Source organism: Hyperolius riggenbachi, chromosome 7 (assembly GCF_040937935.1).
Source record: "Hyperolius riggenbachi isolate aHypRig1 chromosome 7, aHypRig1.pri, whole genome shotgun sequence".
In the NCBI taxonomy this organism is placed as follows: Eukaryota; Metazoa; Chordata; class Amphibia; order Anura; family Hyperoliidae; genus Hyperolius; species Hyperolius riggenbachi.
In genome coordinates this window covers 274444529-274466603 of record NC_090652.1, presented here as the reverse complement: position 1 = coordinate 274466603, position 22075 = coordinate 274444529, and the positions used below count along the sequence as shown (strand labels likewise).

General features: G+C 46.9%; 1 protein-coding gene across 6 annotated transcripts in view; it reads left to right on the top strand.

Annotated features, from left to right (window-relative positions):
* Positions 1-22075, top strand: part of GALNT13 (polypeptide N-acetylgalactosaminyltransferase 13) — a 391024-nt gene that overhangs the window by 328367 nt on the left and 40582 nt on the right. For all 6 annotated transcript variants that reach the window (XM_068245768.1, XM_068245769.1, XM_068245766.1 and 3 more), the window contains exon 9: positions 9144-9242. In XM_068245768.1, the coding sequence (XP_068101869.1) occupies positions 9144-9242 (99 nt within the window). The remainder of the gene's footprint in view (positions 1-9143; positions 9243-22075) is intronic.

Sequence of the window (22075 nt, the reverse complement as noted above, 5' to 3'; positions counted from 1 at the left end):
TGTAAGCCTACAAGGGCAGGGACCTCCCCCTACTGTTTCCTTTTTCTGCTGCACTTTATTAAAGAGACTGTCCTGGTGATGTTTCAAAGTACACACATCAACTGTGTATGTATATGTATGAATTTGTACTTGTGTTGCTGACTATCTCCCCAATATTGTCTGTTTTTGAAATGTGTACAGTACTATGGAAGATGTTAGCACTATATCAATAAAAATAAATAAAAATAAAAATATTAATAACAGCAGGCCCTCCTGAATAGAGATGTGGTGAACGGTTGGTTCCCGAACCGTTGAGTGACGTCACGCTCATGCGCAGAGAGTGCCCGGCAACAGGAGCGCGATCTAGGACGCGCTCCGCCGGGCAGCACAGGCGTACTACTCCGGGTCATTGCAACCCGGAAGTAATAAGAGGCCCAGAGAGGTTTGCCAGGCGAACTGTTCGGCCCATCACTGCTCCTGAACACTATGGCCTTTATTCATTCCACTTTTTTTCCCAGGAGATAATTAAGGAGATAATATTTCTTGCTTACAGTTGGCTTAAAAGTCATTTCATTGAAAATATGGGAAAATATTACTTAGGAAAAAAACTTAGGAGTATAAAGGCCTATTGTATCGTATATAGGGCTGGATTTTTGAAAAGGCCACAACGTCCTGAGCCTTGGACGGCTGCTGGCCAAGGGTGGCGGCTGGCTGTGGAAAAGGGGTTGCTGTATATGGAATATATATGCTGCAATTGAGGAGCAACACCTAAAAGGGGGAGATGCTGTACATGGAAGAGAGGGGCTGCTGTGCATGGAAGTTACACTTAAATGAGGGGGCTGCACATAAAATGGGAGAGAGCTGGTGCAAATGGAAGGGGAGAAACCAAAAAGGGACAGAAAAAGTATAATGCTAACCTTGATCCTGTAGAGGAATGTGCAGTACAATTGTGCTCTCTAACTAGAGGTGTACCGAACGGTTCGCCGGCGAACGGTTCCAGGCGAACATTGGGGGTTCGCGTTCGCCTGCGTCAGGCGAACTTTTCCGGAAGTTCGATTCGCCCCATAATGCACTATGAGGGTCAACTTTGACCCTCTGCATCACAGTCAGCAGGCACATTGTAGCCATTCAGGCTACAGTAAGCCCTGGAGCCCCACCCCCCCTTATATAAGGCAGCCTCCGGCGGCCATTACAGTCACTCGTGTGCCTGCTAGAGAGAGGAAAGGGACAGCTGCTGCAGACTTTTTCTCTTAGGGACAGATTAGTTAGGTTCTAGGCTGCTTTGCTTGTTCCTGACTGATTAATATTGCTTTTAAAGCACCCAGCAACAGCTCTTTTCAGAGCTCAACCTGTACATTTTTTTTTTCTGACACTTTTGTTGCATGCACAGCCTTGCTAATTGATAGTGTGTGTGCCACTGCCAGCAGCCCAGCACATTCAGTGACTGACTGCCTGTGTGTGTGACAGGGAGCTGCACATTGTACTACCCAGTACTGCATATACCCCAGTACCTGTTGTGTTTACTTAACCCACCTCATCACTGCATATACCTAGCTTTGTGTTGAGTGAACCCAGCTCACTGCATCTAACTACCCAGTACCTGTTGTGTTTACTTAACCCACCTCATCACTGCATATACCTAGCGTTGTGTTGAGTGAACCCAGCTCACTGCATCTAAGTCTAACTACCTGTTGTGTTGAGTGAGAACCCACCTAACTGCATCTTAAGTACCTTTACTGTATACTGTTCAGTGAACCCAGCTCACTGCATCTAACTACCCAGTACCTGTTGTGTTTACTTAACCCACATCATCACTGCATATACCTAGCGTTGTGTTGAGTGAACCCAGCTCACTGCATCTAACTACCTGTTGTGTTGAGTGTGAACCCACCTGGCCACCTCACTGCATCTAACTACCTGTTGTGTTGAGTGAGAACCCACCTCACTGCATCTTAAGTACCTTTACTGTTGAGTGAACCCAGCTCACTGCATCTAACTACATGTTGTGTTGAGTGTGAACCCACCTGGCCACCTCACTGCATCTAACTACCTGTTGTGTTGAGTGAGAACCCACCTCACTGCATCTTAAGTACCTTTACTGTTGAGTGAGCCCAGCTCACTGCATCTAACTACCCAGTACCTGTTGTGTTTACTTAACCCACCTCATCACTGCATATACCTAGCCTTGTGTTGAGTGAACCCAGCTCACTGCATCTAATTTCCTGTTGTGTTGAGTGTGAACCCACCTGGCCACCTCACTGCATCTAACTACCTGTTGTGTTGAGTGAGAACCCACCTCACTGCATCTTAAGTACCTTTACTGTTGAGTGAACCCAGCTCACTGCATCTAACTACCTGTTGTGTTGAGTGTGAACCCACCTGGCCACCTCACTGCATCTAACTACCTGTTGTGTTGAGTGAGAACCCACCTCACTGCATCTTAAGTACCTTTACTGTTGAGTGAACCCAGCTCACTGCATTTAACTACCCAGTACCTGTTGTGTTTACTTAACCCACCTCATCACTGCATATACCTAGCCTTGTGTTGAGTGAACCCAGCTCACTGCATCTAACTACCTGTTGTGTTGAGTGTGAACGCACCTGGCCACCTCACTGCATCTAACTACCTGTTGTGTTGAGTGAGAACCCACCTCACTGCATCTTAAGTACCTTTACTGTTGAGTGAACCCAGCTCACTGCATCTAACTACCTGTTGTGTTGAGTGTGAACCCACCTGGCTACCTCACTGCATCTAACTACCTGTTGTGTTGAGTGAGAACCCACCTCACTGCATCTTAAGTACCTTTACTGTTGAGTGAACCCAGCTCACTGCATTTAACTACCCAGTACCTGTTGTGTTTACTTAACCCACCTCATCACTGCATATACCTAGCCTTGTGTTGAGTGAACCCAGCTCACTGCATCTAACTACCTGTTGTGTTGAGTGTGAACGCACCTGGCCACCTCACTGCATCTAACTACCTGTTGTGTTGAGTGAGAACCCACCTCACTGCATCTTAAGTACCTTTACTGTTGAGTGAACCCAGCTCACTGCATCTAACTACCCAGTACCTGTTGTGTTTACTTAACCCACCTCATCACTGCATATACCTAGCCTTGTGTTGAGTGAACCCAGCTCACTGCATCTAATTACCTGTTGTGTTGAGTGTGAACCCACCTGGCCACCTCACTGCATCTAACTACCTGTTGTGTTGAGTGAGAACCCACCTCACTGCATCTTAAGTACCTTTACTGTTGAGTGAACCCAGCTCACTGCATCTAACTACCCAGTACCTGTTGTGTTTACTTAACCCACCTCATCACTGCATATACCTAGCCTTGTGTTGAGTGAACCCAGCTCACTGCATCTAATTACCTGTTGTGTTGAGTGTGAACCCACCTGGCCACCTCACTGCATCTAACTACCTGTTGTGTTGAGTGAGAACCCACCTCACTGCATCTTAAGTACCTTTACTGTTGAGTGAACCCAGCTCACTGCATCTAACTACCTGTTGTGTTGAGTGTGAACCCACCTGGCCACCTCACTGCATCTAACTACCTGTTGTGTTGAGTGAGAACCCACCTCACTGCATATAGCTAGCATACCCCCGAGATGGACAAAATGGACAAACCAGGTAGAGGAAGAGGTAGAGGCAGACCCAGAGGAAGGCCACCAGGCACCGGCTGGTCTGTGGCTGTGCGAGGTGGTGTTGCTGTGATTTCATGCGGACCTGCCCCAAAATACAGTGCTCAGAAGAAGGCACGTGCCATCACTTCCCAAAATCGTGAGGAGGTGATTGAGTATTTAACACAGAACACCTCATCTCCCGCAGCCACCAGCGCTACAACAAGCACCACATCCGCTGCATTTGACACTTCGCAGGAGTTATTTGGTGGTGGTGGTGAAATCACTGATTCCCAGCCACTACTGCAACAACAACAAGAAGGCGCAGGTACACCACCTCATACGTCTGAGTTAGGTGGCGATAGTATGGACGTAACGTGTGTGGATGGGGATGATGGTGGACCACCTGAAGTTGGTGCACTTGAGGAGGTGTCTGAGGAAAGCGCAGCTGGCCAGGAGGATTATGATGACGATTATACGGATACCACATATGTTCCCGGTAGAGGAGATGACCAGGGGGACAGTTCAGAGGAGGAGTCAGAGAGGAGTAGGAGGAGACGACTCCATGATAGAAGCAGAGGGAGCTCGTCCTCAGAAACAGCTGGGGGCAGTGTCCAGTGCCATGTATCGCCAGCTATGGCCAGGGAGCACACATGCCCTTCAACGTCAGCTGCTGCTGATGCCACCGTAGTGCCATCACCCCAGGGGGGCTCAGCGGTTTGGAAATTTTTTCACGTGTGTGTCTCAGATCGGAGCAAAGCCATCTGTTGTCTCTGCCAGCAAAAATTGAGCCGTGGAAAGGCCAACTCTCACGTAGGGACAAGTGCTTTACGAAGGCACCTGGAGAGAAGGCACAAACAGCTATGGCAAGAACACCTGAGGAAAAGAAGCACCCCTCAAAAGACAAGCAGCGGAGAACAACCGTGGCAGCCGTCACAGGGGGCTTCTGCTGCTCCACGTTCCCATGGTATTGTTCGTGGCTGGGGGGAGGAAGAATGGATACACTTTTAAACAATTTAAAAATACAACCATCTAAACTTTCAAACAATTTAAAAATACAACCATCTAAACTTTCAAACAATTTAAAAATACAACCATCTAAACTTTCAAACAATTTAAAAATACAACCATCTATCATTTTCAAAAAATTTAAAAAAAGGGCAAAAAAACTTGCCCTCCGTAAAACATTCTTGGAAATGCTTTCGACTTGGTTTGTCTTCTGCTGGCTCAAGGGTCCATCTGACCACAGATGCCTGGTCGGCAAAGCACGGTCAGGGCAGCTACAGCATGGGTCTCAGCAGGCTCCCACTTCGGGCCGGAATCCAACCTTCATTCCCCGCGGTGACAATGGCAGACTTGCCCTCCATAACGGATTCCCGTTAAAGGATTTAAAGTTAGTTCATTTCAATTAGGGCCGCAAAAGGTCCTCCTGAGTCCTGTATTGTTATTTTTGGTCACTACCTCGGGGCGGGCGTGCATGCCTACCTGCTGCCCTCCTTGGATGTGTAGTGGTAGCTGTTTCTCAGGCTCCACACCGGATTCTATCCCTCATTCCCCGGCCATTACCCGGGGTCACAAATGACAGACTTGCCCGCCTCCATATGATTCTCGTGAAAGGAATGTGGTGTCATCTTTGCCCGCCATAACTGGTTCTCGTTAAAGGATTTAAAGTACATTCATTTCAAATACACAGCACGGCCTCGAAAGTCCTCCTCCTGTATTGTTATTTTTAGTCACTACCTCGGGGCGGGCGGGCGTGCATGCCTGCCCGCTGCCCTCCTTGGATGTGTAGTGGTAGCCGTTGCTCAGGCTCCACACCAGATTCAAACCTCTAATTTCCCGGCCATTACCCGGGGTCACAATGGCAGACTTGCCCGCCTCCACAGGATTCTCATTGTAGCGGTACTGAACAAGTACACAGCAAGTAGAAAATGTAAATTAAAAACAAAACGTAAGCTTTTTAACAATGCCATGGAAAGTTGAGAAGGAAGTCACACATTACCTGACATCACTGAGTGAGAAAGAGCAATCACGCCATGTTGCGCAGTAGTCCAGCATGGCCGTCACTACACAAACAGCTGTTTGCGGTGCGTTACACAGTGAGTTTGGTGTGTCAGTGTGAAGCAGTACTCTAATTACACTCCCTGTTTGATGTATACACATGCAAGATGTTTGAAAGCACGTTAGGCCTGCAATTTAGCATTCAATGTGATTTCTGCCCTTAAAACGCTGCTTTGCGTAATATCCAGATTTTTCACCGGGACTTTTGGCATGTATCCCACTCCGCCATGCCCCCCTCCAGGTGTTAGAACCCTTGAAACATCTTTTCCATCACTTTTGTGGCCAGCATAATTTTTTCTATTTTTCAAAGTTCGCCTCCCCATTGAAGTCTATTGCGGTTCGCGAATTTTTCCGCGAACCGAACCTTCTGCGGAAGTTCGCGAACCCGGTTCGCGAACCGAAAATCGGAGGTTCGCGACATCTCTATCTCTAACTACAGGAAATGAATGAACTGGTGCGATTGCTCCCACCGGCTAAAATATCCTAGGCACAAATAACACATATGGTCTCTCTGCTTTGTTATGAAATGCAGATCTTTAGATTCAACCCAAGATTCAGAATAACTTGAAATGAGGGATTAACCCTATGAAGTTGCCAAACCTCCCGTGTGAGGCTATTAGAGGCGCTGACACTGGTACATGATGAATGGAGCCCACAGACCGATGTATGCTTGCTTAGCCATCTTTCACAAACAAGGCCCCGGAGTTTCATTATGTTGTATTTTGTTACTAAATTAGGCACTCCGCGGTAGATGGGATTTAACCTTTCCTTTTTAAAATACAGTTAATGCTTTTTTTAATATATACATGATTCACTCACATCTAACATAGTGCTCGGGCAGAGATGTTTTCTGATAATCCTGGCCTGTGTAGATGTTCCCTGATTGGCAAAACCATGACGGGGGGAGAGCCATGCACCTGTGGGAGATCCCCGCCTCTAATGCACCTGTGGGAGACCCCCGCCTCTCATGCACCTGTGGGAGACCCCCGCCTCTCATGCACCTGTGGGAGACCCCCGCCTCTCATGCACCTGTGGGAGACCCCCGCCTCTCATGCACCTGTGGGAGACCCTCGCCTCTCATGCACCTGTGGGAGACCCCCGCCTCTCATGCACCTGTGGGAGACCCTCGCCTCTCATGCACCTGTGGGAGACCCCCGCCTCTCATGCACCTGTGGGAGACCCCCGCCTCTCATGCCCCTGTGGGAGACCCCAGCCTCTTAACCCACCTTCACTCTAACATTGGGCACTGCTTACGAATTTTCACCAAAGTAATTTTGGCATCCAAAATGCTATTTTCGATTTCGAGAAAATTGTATCATTTGTATTGGTTGTTGAAAAATTTATATTTTACCATCATTCCCTAGAAGCACGAAATCACGGAAAACCAATGTTTTTACTGCAAACATTTATATTGTTGAAATAAAACTTTTTAGTGCAAAAATTCGGGAAAAAAAAAATAACAAAACCTAATTTTGATGGCATTTTTGCTCAAAAATCGACTAACATTATTTTTGTGAAAATGAATGCAAAAAAAATTAGCATTTTCGCTCCCCACTGGGCATCCCCCTCCAGAGGAGGTGTTGTGATGGCCGCACTTGTTATGGGTGGGGCATACTTGGTGGCCGCTCTGTTATGGGTGGGGGGAATCATGGTAACCCCCGGCTCTGGAGGTCACCGTGGGGGTTACATTTCTAGGTTTAAAGTTATAAGTGCCTCAGAGGAATGATAATGTTTACACAGCTTAAACTTCTTATCCTTTCTCTTCACTCAGACGCAGTGGCGTAACAATAGGCCCTGCAGCCCCTGCGCCCGCGGGCCCGCTCGTGGCCGTTTTGTGGGGGCTGGAGGGGTGGCAGCATGAGGATAAAGCCTTGGCCACAGTCGGCGGGTAGAGGGGAAGTCGTCCCCCCCTCTCCCTCACCTTCTCGCTCTAGCGACTGACATCACTTCTGGAAGTGACGTCACTTCCGGAAGTGACGTCAGCCGCTAGAGCGAGAAGTCTGCGATGGAACTCACAGAAGAAGGTATGTATCTGCCCGCCGCTGCCCGCTGCCCACACACTGTAACTAGCTGGAGGGGAGCGCAGAGGGGAGAGCCTCAAGGTGAGTGAGAGGGGGGGAACTTCCCCTCTCCCCGCCGACTGTGGCCAAGGCTTTCCCCTCATGCTGCCACCCCTCCAGCCCCCACAAAACGGCCACGAGCGGGCCCCAGGGGAGGCAGGGGACCCGCTCTGAAATTCTGCAGGGGGGCCTGGTGGGGCCTAGTTACGCCCCTGCTCAGACGTGCTTTTTTCTCTGCCGTACAGGACTTTTATGACCTCTGCTTAGTTGTCAGTGAAAGTGCCGCCGACTGCAGAGAAACTGCCCTGGAAATTTGAAGTGTACCCGAGGGGAACCTCTGGTCAAAAGTCAAATACTTGGCTAAGAGGGAATCCTTTGGATCCTGGGGAGGCTTCCCATGCTGTCCTCAATCCTAGGCATTAGGGGGCACGGGGTTAGTTTTGGACATTAGAAGGGGGGTTAGTTTTGGACATTAGAAGGGGGGTTAGTGTTTGGCATTAGAAGGGGGGTTAGTGTTTGGCATTAGAAGGGGGGATAGTGTTTGGCATTAGAAGGGGGGTTAGTGTTAGGCATTAGAAGTTGGTTAGTGTTAGGCATTAGGAAGAGGTTAATGTTAGGCATTAGGAAAGGGTTAGTGTTAGGCATAAGGGAGCAAGTCATTATGACGAGAGGTCAGTGTTAAGAATTAGCAGTGGAGGTAAGTGTTAGGAATTAGAAGGGGGGTTCGTGTTAGGCATTAGGAAGAGGTTAGTGTTAGGCATTAGGAAGGGGTTAGTGTTAGGCATAAGGGGGCAATGCATTAGGATGAGAGGTCAGTGATAAGCATTAGCAGGGGAGGTTAGTATTAGGAATTAGAAGGGGGGGTTAGTGTTATACATTAGGAGTGGAGGTCAGTGGTAGGCATTAGGAGGGATAGTTAGTGTTGAAAAAGGGTCCAGGTAAGTCTATAGTAAAATCAGTAATATTATTATGGTGCCCCCTTCCCCATTATTGCACTAATCTGACATAGTTTACTATAAGCTTGTTTTTTGCAACTAAACATTTTGTTTCAAAAGTTAGGTCATGTGACCCTAAGCCACTTAGTTCAAAAGATTTACAAAAGGCTCTGCTAGGTGGGGTGGTTGATGTTGTTTACTTCAGCATCGCCAAGGTGTCCAGGTGGTAAGGAGGCGTGGCCTTGGTAGAGATGCTGAGAAGATGGCAGCCTGCAGCTCCTAACCTATAAAAGTGATTTGGCACCATCAACTAATCAAGCAGGTTGTGTGCAGGTAATAACACGTCTGGCCAATGAGTACTGCACAGAATTAGGCATTTCTTATGTTCTATAAAGAACGGGAATATTTATGTCTGTTCTGAAGATTCTCCACTGTTTGCTTGTTTTGGACCGACTCATAATCTGGCCATTTGTTCCGTTTCAGATACGAAATGTGGAAACTAACCAGTGTCTGGACAATATGGGGCGCAAGGAGAATGAGAAAGTCGGGATATTCAATTGTCATGGCATGGGAGGAAACCAGGTAAGCTTGCCCTCTATGCTCTACGGCAGCCTTTCTCAACCTTTAACCTTTTTGGACCCGAGGGACCCTTCGGAAAATTTTTAAATATATATATATATTCCCCTACGTTAAAATTGTACCCATGTCCTCTCTATAGTATGGCACCTGTGCCCTCTTTATTTAGTGCGGCCCGCTATGTCCCCCTTATGTGGCTGGATGGTGTAATGGTTAAGGGCTCTGCCTCTGACGCAGGAGACCTGGGTTCGAACCTCGGCTCCGCCTATTTAGTAAGCCAGCACCTATTCAGTAGGAGACCTTAGGCAAGTCTCCCTAACACTGCTACTGTCTATAGAGTGGGTCCTAGTGGCTGCAGCTCTGGTGCTTTGAGTCCGTCAGGAGAAAAGCGCAATATAAATGTTATTTGTCTTGTCTTAACAGGTATGGCCTCCTTTGTCCCACTTGTTAGCAATTATGGCTTCCATGTACCCTTATTAAGAAGTGTGGCCCCTATTTGTGGGACTGCTATGCCCCCCTTGTTTGTGGGACTGCTTTGTCCCCCATTTGTGTGGCTACTGCGTTCCCCCTTTCTGTGGCTGCTTTAGTTATTGGTGTCAGTGCAGGGGAAAAAAAAAAACATACCATCTGACGTCCTTTCCTCCTTGAAGCTGGGATCCTGTTTGAACTCCCGCACTTGCCGGAACTATAGAGCTGGCTTCGGGTGATGCGGCTTCTTTACAGATCCATCCGCTGCATCACTCGCAGCTGCATGAAGGAATCCTTCCCCTGCCCATGCTGAGACCTATGCAGAAGCGGGACTATAGTGTCCCGCGGAAGTGGCAAATTGACACGGAACCCCTGGAGGGTTCTCGCTGAACCCTGGTTGAGAATATCTGCTCTACGGTATCCAGAACCTTCCCTCTACATAGGAATATATCTAGCCTGAAGTCATTTGCCTTACTTCAGGTTTCCTTTAAAGTGGACCTAAACTCATGCACAGGACAGAAAGAAAGCATAGAGAGATGCATCCTGTATGTATTTAGAGAGTTTAGCCTGCCTAATTCCCCGTCATCTGTGTCTAATCACATCTGCAATTTGATCACTTCTACCGTGTCAGCTCAGGAATCTCCTATGCCATGGCAGAGCAGTTAATTTGTAAACACGGGATGTTAACTTTATGTCTGCTTCCATGAAAGTAGGAAGTAGACACTCTGCAGATTTATTGCAGGATGTATATCAGCTGACACATAGAAATGTTTTTCTTAAGGTTATTATACCGTTGCTTATCTTTTAAAGCAGAGAGAAAGTTCTGTGTTCAGGTACGCTTTAACCCCCCCTGGCATTACAAAAAAATCGCCAGGGGGGCGGCGCAGCACCTTTTTTAAATTTATTTATTTTTTAAATCATGTAGCTAGCCTAGCGCTAGCTACATGATAGCCGCTGTGCAGCGGTATCCCCCCTCCCCTTCCGATCGCCTCCAGCGATCAGAGCAAACAGGAAATCCTGTTCAGGCTATCCTGCTGATTCTCTGCCTTTAGTACTTGACTTTGAGCAAGCATATGCAAATCAAGTATTTCTGACATCATTGTCATATCTGACAAGATTAGCTTGTTTCTGGTGTTATTATTCAGACACTACTACTGCAGCCATATAGATCAGCAGGGCTGCCAGGCAACGCGTACGTTAAAAAGGGGCGCTGGGAAAAAAGGGCGCGGGGTTTTAAACGATAAACATGGATAACGTTTAAAAATATAATGTACTATATTTTGTTTAAAAATAATGTTTTATAAAGTTATAACTCATTAAATAATGTGCATGAAATTGGCAATTGTGAAAACGTTAATCTTCCGTTTAAAAAGTGAAACGTATAATAACGTTTACAAAAAAATAGTAAGTAACCCTCCCTGTACCTACCCCTAACCCCTAGACCCCCGTGTTGGTGCCTAAACCTAAGACCCCCTGGTGGTGCCTAAACCTAAGACTCCCCTGATGGTGCCTAAACCTAAGACTCCCCTGGTGGTGCCTAAACCTAAGACCCCCCTGTTGGTGCCTAAACCTAAGACCCCCCTGGTGGTGCCTAAACCTAGGCACCCCTGATGGTGCCTAAACCTAAGACTCCCCTGGTGGTGCCTAAACCTAAGACCCCCCTGTTGGTGCCTAAACCTAAGACCCCCCTGGTGGTGCCTAAACCTAAGACCCCCTGTTGGTTCCTAAACCTAAGACCCCCCTGTTGGTGCCTAAACCTAAGACCCCCCTGGTGGTGCCTAAACCTAAGACCCCCCTGTGATAAGCATTAATAACGTGTGAAAAAAATATTGTGCTGTTTTTCGTTTAAAAATAATGTTTTAAAAAATATTGTGCTGTTTTTCATTTAAAAATAATGTTTTAAAAAAGATTGTACTGTTTTTCGTTTAAAAATAATGTTTAAAAAATGATAAATCATAAAATAATGTGTAATCATGAGAAGCAGTTATAAAACAGTAAAAGTCTCCGGGCGCCGCTTATAAAACGTTATTTTTCTCCAGCGCCCTTTTTTCCTGTCGGGCGCCCATTAAACGATATTTATTATGGGAGTGAATGGCGGCGCCCGATTTGTCCACTTGCCTCAGGCGCCCGAATTTACTGTTACCGCCAGGCAACTGCTATTGTTTAAAAGGAAATAAATATGTCAGCCTCCATATTCTTCTCACTTCAGTTGTTTTTTAATTACATGTACATGTTTTTAGACAGTCCAGGCTAATTACTTAGAGATGAAGAAAATTTGTGTTTGTTATACATTTATCTGGTTTGACTTTCTTCCAAAATGAACCAGTAAATTCCTGATTGTCATTGAGGCTGAAATACGACTTCATCACTTTAACCAATAAAAGAAATGAAGTTAAGTAGGAACAGATTTTTTGTTTATGAACCTGGAGGACATAATCTTGGCGGACTACTTTAGGACAGGACAGACTCTCACCAAATCATACTAAGCCAACATAATCAGCCAACTGCGAGATGCTATCAATGAAAGAAGATGTAGAAAATTGAGGAAATGGATAGTTACTGGTGCTTCTGGACAAATAACCCAGCCATGATTTTCATTGCTACTTCTGCTGGGTTCCAACTAAAGAACCCCCATTCCAAGTGACGACTCCAGCTTCAATTTTTTTGCAGGCACAATGGCTTGCTGGTGGTCGGGCCCATGTAAACACCACAAACATAACTCAGAGGATTTTGAGCAGAGCAGATTGCCTGTATGTTACTGAGCGGGGGTGGGGGCGCAGTGATTCCCAGGGGAGGCCAGCGCACCAATGTAGCACCGCCATTGCCTGTCCCATTGGCCTTGGATTGTCCATTTGTTACCCCAAAACTTGGAATGAATTTGAGCATGACTCTGCATCACGTTGACTTCTTGAGAAGGAATGTATTATTCCAAGGGTATAAAGGCCCTGGGGCACCATGGGCCAAAGTGCATTGGAGTAGAAATGGGATTACTGTATATACTCGAGTATAAGCCGACCCCCAACTTTAACATACATTTTTTTTTAAATGTTGACCTGAGTATAAGCTGAGGGTAGCAGAAGCCACAACCACAACACCACTTACAGCCATCGCCGGCCACAACCATATATTAGAAAAGCAGTGTAAATTCAACAGATTGCAGTAATAAGCCAAAGGCCTACAATGGAGATGAACGTGCAAAGAACTCCTGTTACAAAAGGAACTCCAGTGAAAATAATGTAATAAAAAAAGAGTAAAAAGAGTACTTATTTTTAACGATTATTATGTATAAATGATTTAGTCAGTGTTTGCCCATTGTAAAATCTTTCCTCTGACATCACACGGTGGGAGGGGTTTCACCACAAAATCAGCCATACAGAGCCCACTGATATTGCTCATGGGAAAGGGGGGTATCAGCTACTGTTTACGGTTTCTCTTTAAGCTGGCATAAAGATAAAGCAAGGAATGCAGAGCCATATAGTCATGTATCTAAAACTTGATATAGGAATGCAGGATTCTCACCACTCAGTAGACACTGTCCCTGTATGCCTTTTTAAGGTTACAACTTGAGATGAGGATAGCGGGGGCTCCCATGGAAATGTCAAGTGTGTGGTCTCCCTCAGATGATGCACCATGGTACATATAGTGGGGGCACTGTGGGGGCTACTCAAAGAGTAGTGACTCCAGTATAAGCCGAGACCCCCACTTTTGGCCCAAAAATTAAGCTTATACTCACGTATATACAGTATGTTGAATAGTGAAATGGGAGAACAGACTAAAAATCTTTCTCTTATGCTGCACTTTACAGTATAAACTTTTTGAACATCTCGTATGTCGGTTTTCCTCAAAATTCACTTCAATTTCGCCCATTGCCAATAAGCCGCTTCTCCGGTTCCACTTTACATTAGAGCTGAATAACGTTTTCCTCTTCACTTTCCCGTCTTGGCAGTTTTCTTTCTGATCTTCAACCCAGAATATCATCCAGCATTAATGTCATGGCAGATAATGAAATCAGTGTGCCATTTTTTTATAATTAGGAGAGATGCAGGAGACTCGAGTGACGGATATTCTGCACAAGTACAACTCAGAAGCAGCTCTGTCATGTCTCCCCCTCACCCCATACAGAGGATCCTGATCACATAATGCTCTTCCCAACAAGAAAGGTCTGTTTAATCACATCAGCTTTGCCAGGCTGTAGCAGAGCTCTCCAATCTCAACCTCCGGTCTTTATTTTCCATCATGAAAATGAAGGGCTCTTCAGAAGTAAGTATTTGACAGGCAGGATGGTAAAAGGGCTAAAGGGTACCTGAACTCCTAACTTCCTCTCTGTTCCAGGTATGGTAGGTAGGTAGCTAGGTTTAGGTGCCCCCTGTGAAGGAAGTCAGGTTTAGATGCCCCCAGTATAGCCAGGTAGGTGCCGCCAGCATAGGTTAGCCAGGTAGGTGCCCCCATTATAAGTAGGATTGATCGTAAGTGGCCAACTACGATTATGGAAAATTACGCGTAGCTCAATTACGTATGTGTAGTTAGCTTTAACCTATGAATGTCGAACGTAACTACGCATTAAATTACGCGTAAGACAAAACGTATTTGTATGCAGACGGTTATGCCAGTATGCAGAAAATTGTCTGCATAGTTTACCATTTCCATGCGTATATTCCCCCGGCTAATATCACCAGTGCGCATGCCCATACGATAATTTCATCCATACACGTAAAAATATCTGCGTTTAGTACATTTGTAGTTGACTTCGCAATATACATGTGAACTACGCATAACAGCAGTAATTATGCATAGCGGTACATTGTTAAGCGTATTTTCGTAAGCGTAATTATGAATTACAATGCGTAGTTAAGTTTGGGCGTAGTTTCTGCTCATCCCTGATTATAAGTTAGCAAGCTAGGTGTCCCCAATATAGGTTAGGTTCCCCCAGTATAAGATAGCCAGGTAGGTTCCCCCAGTATAGGTTAGCCAGGTATGTTTCCCCAGTATAGGTTAGCCAGGTAGGTTCCCCCAGTATAGGTTAGCCAGGTATGTTTCCCCAGTATAGGTTAGCCAGGTATGTTCCCCCAGTATAGGATAGCCAGGTAGGTTTCCCCAGTATAGGTTAGCCAGGTAGGTTTCCCCAGTATAAGATAGCCAGGTAGGTTCCCCCAGTATTGGTTATCCATGTAGGTTCCCCCTGTATAGGCTAGCCAGGTAGGTGCCCCCAGTATAGGTAAGCCAGGTATGTTTCCCCAGTGTAGGTTAGCCAGGTATGTTTCCCCAGTATAGTTTAGCCAGCTAGGTGCCCCCCAGTATAGGTTAGCCAGGTAGGTGCCCGCAGTATAGGTTAGCCAGGTATGTTTCCCCAGTATAGGTTAGCCAGGTAGGTTCCCCCAGTATAGGTTAGCCAGGTATGTTTCCCCAGTATAGGTTAGCCAGGTAGATGCCCCCAGTATAGGTTAGCTAGGTATGTTTCCCCAGTGTAGGTTAGCCAGGTAGGTTCCCCCAGTATAGGTTAGCCAGGTATGTTTCCCCAGTATAGTTTAGCCAGCTAGGTGCCCCCAGTATAGGTTAGCCAGGTAGGTGCCCGCAGTATAGGTTAGCCAGGTACAGTATTTTTCCCCAGTATAGGTTAGCCAGGTAGGTGCCCCCAGTATAGGTTAGCCAGGTATGTTTCCCCAGTATAGGTTAGCGAGGTAAGTTCCCCCAGTATAGGATGGCCAGGTAGGTTTCCCCATTATACGTTAGCCAGGTAAGTGCCAATGTCGAAAATAGGATTTTCAATGTAAAAAATGACTGTGGCGAAAATTTGCAAGCAACACTGGCCAGATGTCTCCCCCAGTGCAGGTAGCCAGATATACAAGGCAGCACGGGGGCGTAGTGGTGAGCACTCTCGCCCAGCAGTGCTGGGTCCCCGGTTTTAATCCCAGCCAGGCCTCTATCGGCATGGAGTTTGTATGTTCTTCCCGTGTCTGCTTAGGTTTCCTCTGGGAACTCCGATTTCCTCCCACATCCCAAAAACATACACATAAGTTAATTGGCCTTCCATAAATTGGCCCTAGACTATGATGAATACACTTCACAAGCACAACACATACATGGGCATATGACTGTGATAGGGATTAGATTCTGAGCCTTTCTGAGGGACAGTTAGGAGACAATACAATATACTCTGCACAGCACTGTGGAAGATGCCGCCGCTATATAAATACTAAATAATAATAGTAATATACCTCCAATATAGTTGGCCAGATGTCCTCCCACTCAGTATAGGTAGCCAGATTCTCCCTCAGTAAAGGTAGCTAGAGCCAAATTACCCCAGCCAGTGTTTTACCACATCTTCAGCTTCCTCTCCAGAGCACCACTTAGTGTCTGGTCTCCATGGCTGCAGCCGGCGTCTCTCATCATGTGACTCGCTGTCACCTACCGGTGAGTCACATGATCTGAGACCTCAGCTGGGGAACTGACACTCACTTAGCAAAGCTGAGGAGAAGCTGAACTGAAGATGCAGCATGGGATCCTGGACAGGTGAGGTGATAGACACTTGGTCCTGCTCTGCTCGCACTTTGCGGTTTCAGATTACCGACCAAGCAACCCAAAGGGAGCCCACCGTTGGGCTCCATAAGACCAGTCCTGCCAACCTTTCTATTTATTCTTTACTGACAAATCTATAAAAGTTTACTGACAACAAGTGACAAAGGGATTTTATTACTGACATCTTGGAATAAAACGCGAATCATGTTTTTTTGCTGCTGGGTAATGCCACTGCATGTCAAACGGTGTCATACAGCTGCCTTAACCGGCAGCAAAACAATGCAAATCAAGTCTGGGCATGGCACCAGTAGCATAGAAATGCGGTATTAGCTCTCTGATGGTCCTGTGCTCATAATAATCACTTCTATAGATACGTTGAATGGTGGTGATCATTAACAAGCTGTTTCCCATCCCTTTCTTGCACCTCTCACACTGGTTTCCTTGGCAGGTTCTGTTGTGCCGTATCAATTGTTATGTATACAGTGCTTGGGGAGCCCAATGTAAAACTCACACTGGGGCCCATAGCTCCTTAGCTGCGCCACTGATGGCCACAGCTGCACTCAGATATGACTCTATGGGGGGTGCGCCTCTATACTGCCGATACCGAGTGCTAGCAAGCGCCGGCGGTTGCATGAGAGCAGCTAAGAGGTGGTGAATTCGCCCCCCGATTTGGAATGATTGAACAGAACCCACAAATTTTCACCCTCAGTATAGGGTAGGCAGGTATAGTTGCCCCCAGTATAGGTAGCCAGTATGGTTACTCCATTATAGGTAGCTAGTATAGTCGCACCCTAGTATAGGTAGCCAGTATGGTTGCCCCAGTATAGGTATCAGGTATAGTTGCCCCCAGTATAGGTAGCTAGTATGGTTGCCCAAGTATAGGTAGCCTGTATAGTTGCGCCCATTATAGGTAGCCAGTATGGTTGCCCCAGTATAGGTAGCCAGTATAGTTGCCCCCAGTATAGGTAGCCAGTATAGTTGCCCCCAGTATAGGTAGCTAGTATAGTTGCGCCCAGTATAGGTAGCCAGTATGGTTGCCTCAGTATAGGTAGCTGGTATAGTTGCCCCCAGTATAGGTAGCTAGTATAGTTGTCCCCAGTATAGGTAGCTAGTATAGTTGCCCCTAGTATAGGTAGCTAGTATAGTTGCCCCCAGTATAGGTATCCAGGTATAGGTGCCCCCAGTATAGGTAGCTGGTATAGTTGGCCCCAGTATAGGAAGCTAGTATAGTTGCCCCCAGTATAGGTAGCTAGTATAGTTGCCCCGAGTATAGGTAGCTAGTATAGTTGCCTCCAGTATAGGAATCCAGGTATAGGTGCCCACTGTATAGGGTAGAGAGGTATAGTTGGCCCCAGTATAGGTAGCCGGTATAGTTGCCCCCAGTATAGGTAGCCGGTATAGTTGCCCCCAGTATAGGTAGCTGGTATAGTTGCCCCCAGTATAGGTAGCCAATATTGTTGCCTCCTGTATAGGTTGCCAGTATAGTGTGTCTGCCCAGCTGGAATAAAGGGCTTTTAGGAAGCGGTGAATCACCGTTCTCTTCTCTCCTTCATTAGTTAGTATGGGCCTCAGCCCTCTGCTTGCTGTAAGCACACACGGCTCAGGGCTGTTCCCGCACATAGAAGCCAGTGGATAATCAGCCTCTTGTGCTTCTCTGTGGACTCCGCAGGATGCTGACATCTTGACCCAGCATGCTTTGTGTATTGATTCCCAGTCATTTGCGACAAACAGATGATCTAATATACAGAAACATAAACAGACTGCCATAAGCTTAATGTGTATTTCACTGACAAGTGGACAATAGGTGTACGCAAGTGCTGATTTCCTGTTAGAGAGGAACTGTATTCAAAATACCATAATGAATAAAAAAAAATATTTTTTTTACAGTATTCATTTGTTACTTAGTGACTGTTTGCCCATTGTAAAATCTATCCTCTCCCAGATCTACTTTCTGAAATTTAAAGATCTTTGGCAGGCCTGGATTTACATCACAGGAGCCTATAGGCACAGATGTCCTGGCACCCTAGTTTTCACCCTCCTCCATGAGCCTACAAACCCCCGTCGATCCGCACCGCAAGTATTCTGGATGGCCCAGCTGTCACTTCTGCCTTGCTTCCCTTGCCTGTCATAGGTAGCCACAGGTGCCCCTTAGCATTAGGTAGCCAGAGGAATCCTCAGTATTAAATAGCTAGTGGTGCCCCAGTCTGAAGGGAGATCTCATCATTGGAATGCCAAGACCCGGGTGAGTAATCCCTCATTTACACTCTCATCAGGACTCTGCATAGGGAAGGAGGGAGGAAGACACTAGGGAAGGGGAGTGAGCCACCCTTCCATCATCAGGCGCCTATAGGCAAGCGCCTATAGTGCCTTATGGTAAATCCGGCCCTGATCTTCGGTCTCCCAGAATGCTCGGAGGTGGGGGGAAGGAGATTTTCCGAATTATTCAGCCAAGTCTAAGCATCACTGGGAGGACGTGGCTACATAACAACAGGGCCGGATCATTCGCAAGGCAAACCTAGGCAATTGCTTAGGGCCTGGAGAGTGGATGGTAGCCTCCCCCCTCCCCCAAATTATACTAAAAAATCCAGATGACCATCAGCAGTGGACAAATACTGCTAAGTTGCCTAGGGCTCCATTTCATCTTAAAGGTAACCTTAACTGAGGAATAAAAAAAAGTTTCACTTACCCCTGCAGACATCCTGTCTCAAGTCGATCCTCTGGTCCCCTACAGGCAGCTAGTTTTGTTTTCGGCGACTAACGTCGCTGCACACAGACTTAATCGCGCTCTGCTGTGGCCGTCCTGCACAGGAGCAGTACACATGCTACGTACCTAATGTACTTATGCACGCCTATTGCATCAGAGCAGGACGGCTATGGCGAGCATGATCAAGTACGCGTACGGCGAAAAGGAAACTAGCTGCCTGCGAGGGACCGGAGGATCGATTTGAGATGATGCAGGCAGGACGTCTGCAGGGGTAAGTGAATCCTTTTTTTTGTATTCCTAGTTAAGGTTCCCTTTAATCCTTTCTGTATACCAATATACAGCAATATATAGCATAGCTCACAACTGTCCCTCTTTTGAAGGGACAGTCCCTCTTTTAAGTCCTGTCCCTCTTTCCTCCTCATTTGTCTCTCTTTCAGGACTTTGTCCCTCTTTCTATGTAAATATATATATTTCTCTACTAAAAAAATGTGTTGATTGACTCTAAAATTTATTCCCACCTTTAAATTGATATATTACTAATTTTCAAATGTTAATATGAAGGAAAATGAACCAGGCCAGAAAGGACCAGTGTGGTTTGAATTATAAAACAACATATTTTTCTTATGAAATCTTTATGGTATGCATGACTAGGGTTGTGGCGGGGGTGTGATCAGGGGTGTGGCAGGGGTGTGGCTTAAGTGTCCCTCTTTCTCATCTCAAAAAGTTGGGAGGTATGATCAGGGGCATAACTATAAATCATGCAACCCCCCCCCCTCCCCCCCAGCAAAACTTTGATGCTCCCCCCCCCCCCCCTCCCAGTGTTCACATTCTTTCCCTTGCCAGCCCCTCGTGACTTTCATAGCCTGGGGGCCCACCTTGCAAGGATCATGGAACAAATGTGGACATTGTAATCTGTACACCTATATCAAGCGAAGCCACAGCAACATTAGATCTGAAGAACTGGCAACTTTATCAGAGGGCGTGATGTAGTAGTTGAGGCCCCCTTCCAGCTCTGGGTCCTTCTGCGGTCCCAGGGGCTGCTCACCTCTAGTTACACCCCTGATAGCTATAGGAAGTGTTTGTGATGCTGAAACCAGGATATTTCATGTAAAAGCGGGTATCCTGAATAATTTATTGCATTCTACTATATGTCATTATGGTTCCTCTTGAAGCACTACAGACACTTGCCTGCAAATATAGCTCATTAGCTCAAAGCTGTTCTGCTTTTGGAAGTACATTTCCTTGTCCCTCTTTTATCTCTTGTGAGGTCCCTCTTTTTTTGGGTTGACGTAAAGGTCTGTAGGAATTCATTTATTACCTTCCGAAAAAGTGTGATATGAAAATGTGTCTCTTGCTCGACTCCTGCAGCCTGTGGACTTGATCTGTCTTTTCAATCTGATTCCTCCATAAATCACTATATTCAATTCCAGGCACCATCAGTGGCGTAGCAATAGGGGGTGCAGAGGTAGCGACTGCATGGGGGACCTTGGGCTAGAGGGGCCCCATGGGGCCCACTCTTAAGCACAGTATCAACTCTCTATTGGTCTTGTGCTGGTAATGATCACTTCTACAGTTGATTTGAATAGTAGTGATTATTAACACCATCCCCTTCCTGCACCTCTGACACTGTGGTTGTCCTTGATTGGTTTTGGTGTGCCGTATTGTTATCTATAGCAGGGCTTTACAACCCTGTCCTCAAGTACCACCAACCGTGCATGCTTTGTGGAAATCCACAGAGGTAGTTAATCAGCTCTGCTGAAACACTAATTATCCTACCTGGGGATGTTTGTGGTTTTCTGCAAAACATGTACTGTTGGTGGACAAGGCTGGAAAGCCCTGATCTATAGCATGCTTAGGGGGCCCCAATACAAAACTTGCACTGGGGCCCACAGCTTCTTAGCCATACCACTGGACACCATCCTACACACAGCTGGCACTTAGTTAACAATGATCTTCTATGCTCATACACCCCAGTCACCTCCTCAATTTGCTGATGTAATGTGTATCTCCATGGCATCGCTTTGTATCTTCGATTTTGTGCTTAGTGGCGTCTGCATAAAAATTAATGTTTTGCACAAAAATGTGCTTGTGATTTTGAAGTGAATTAGAAGAATTTTGATGTAAATTAACCTTTGTGCCTCCTTCTGTCTCCATGTGCCTCCTTCAGCCCCCCTGTGCCACCTCTGCCTCCTTCAGCCCCCCTGTGCCACCTCTGCCTCCTTCTGTTCCCTTGTGCCTTTCTTTTTCCCTCTGTGCTACCTCTGCCCCCCTATTCCTCCTTTATTCCCACTCTGCCTCCTTCTGTCTCCATGTGCCTCTTCAGTCCCCATGTGCCACCACTGTCTCCTGTGCCTTCCTCTGTCCCCCCTGTGCCTCCTTCTGTGCCCCTTTGTGCCTTCTTCTGTCTTACTGTGGCTCTGTCTGTCCCCCTCTGCCTCCTTCTGTCTCCCTGTGCCTCCTTACACCCCCCTCTGCCTTCTCCTGTCACCCTTTTGTGGCTCCTTCTGTCCCCCTTTGTGCATCTTTCTGTTCCCCTTTGTGCCTCCTACTGGCTCCCTGTGCCATCTTCTGGCCCCTTTGTGCTTTTTTTCTGTCCCCCATCATGCCTCCTTCAGCCCCCCTGTGCCTCCTTTCCTCCTGTGCCTCCTTTTGTCCCCCTTTGTGCCTCAATCTGTCCCCATTGTGCCTCCTTCAGTCCCCCTGTGCCTCCCACTGTCATTTTTTGTGCCTCTTTCTGGCCCTCATGCCTTCTTCTGTCCCCCTGTACCGCCCACTGCCCCTCTGTAGACCTCCTGTGCCTCCTTCTGTCCTCTTTTGTGTCTCCTTCTGTCCTCTTTTGTGTCTCATTCTGTCCCCCGTTGTGCCTCCCTTTGTTGCCCATTGTGCCTCCTTGTGTCCCCCTATGTGCCTCCTTTTGTCCACCTGTGCCTCCTTCTGCCCTCTTTTGTGTCTCATTCTGTCCCCCATTGTGCCTCCTTTTGTTGCCCATTGTGCCTCCTTGTGCCCCCCTGTGTGCCTCCTTCTGTCCTCCTTTGTGACTTCTCCTGACCCTCATGCCTCCTTCTGCCCCCCTGTGCCTCACTATGTCGCCCTGTGTGCCTTATTCAGTCCTCCTGTGCCTCCTTCTGTCCCACTTTGTGCCTTATGACAG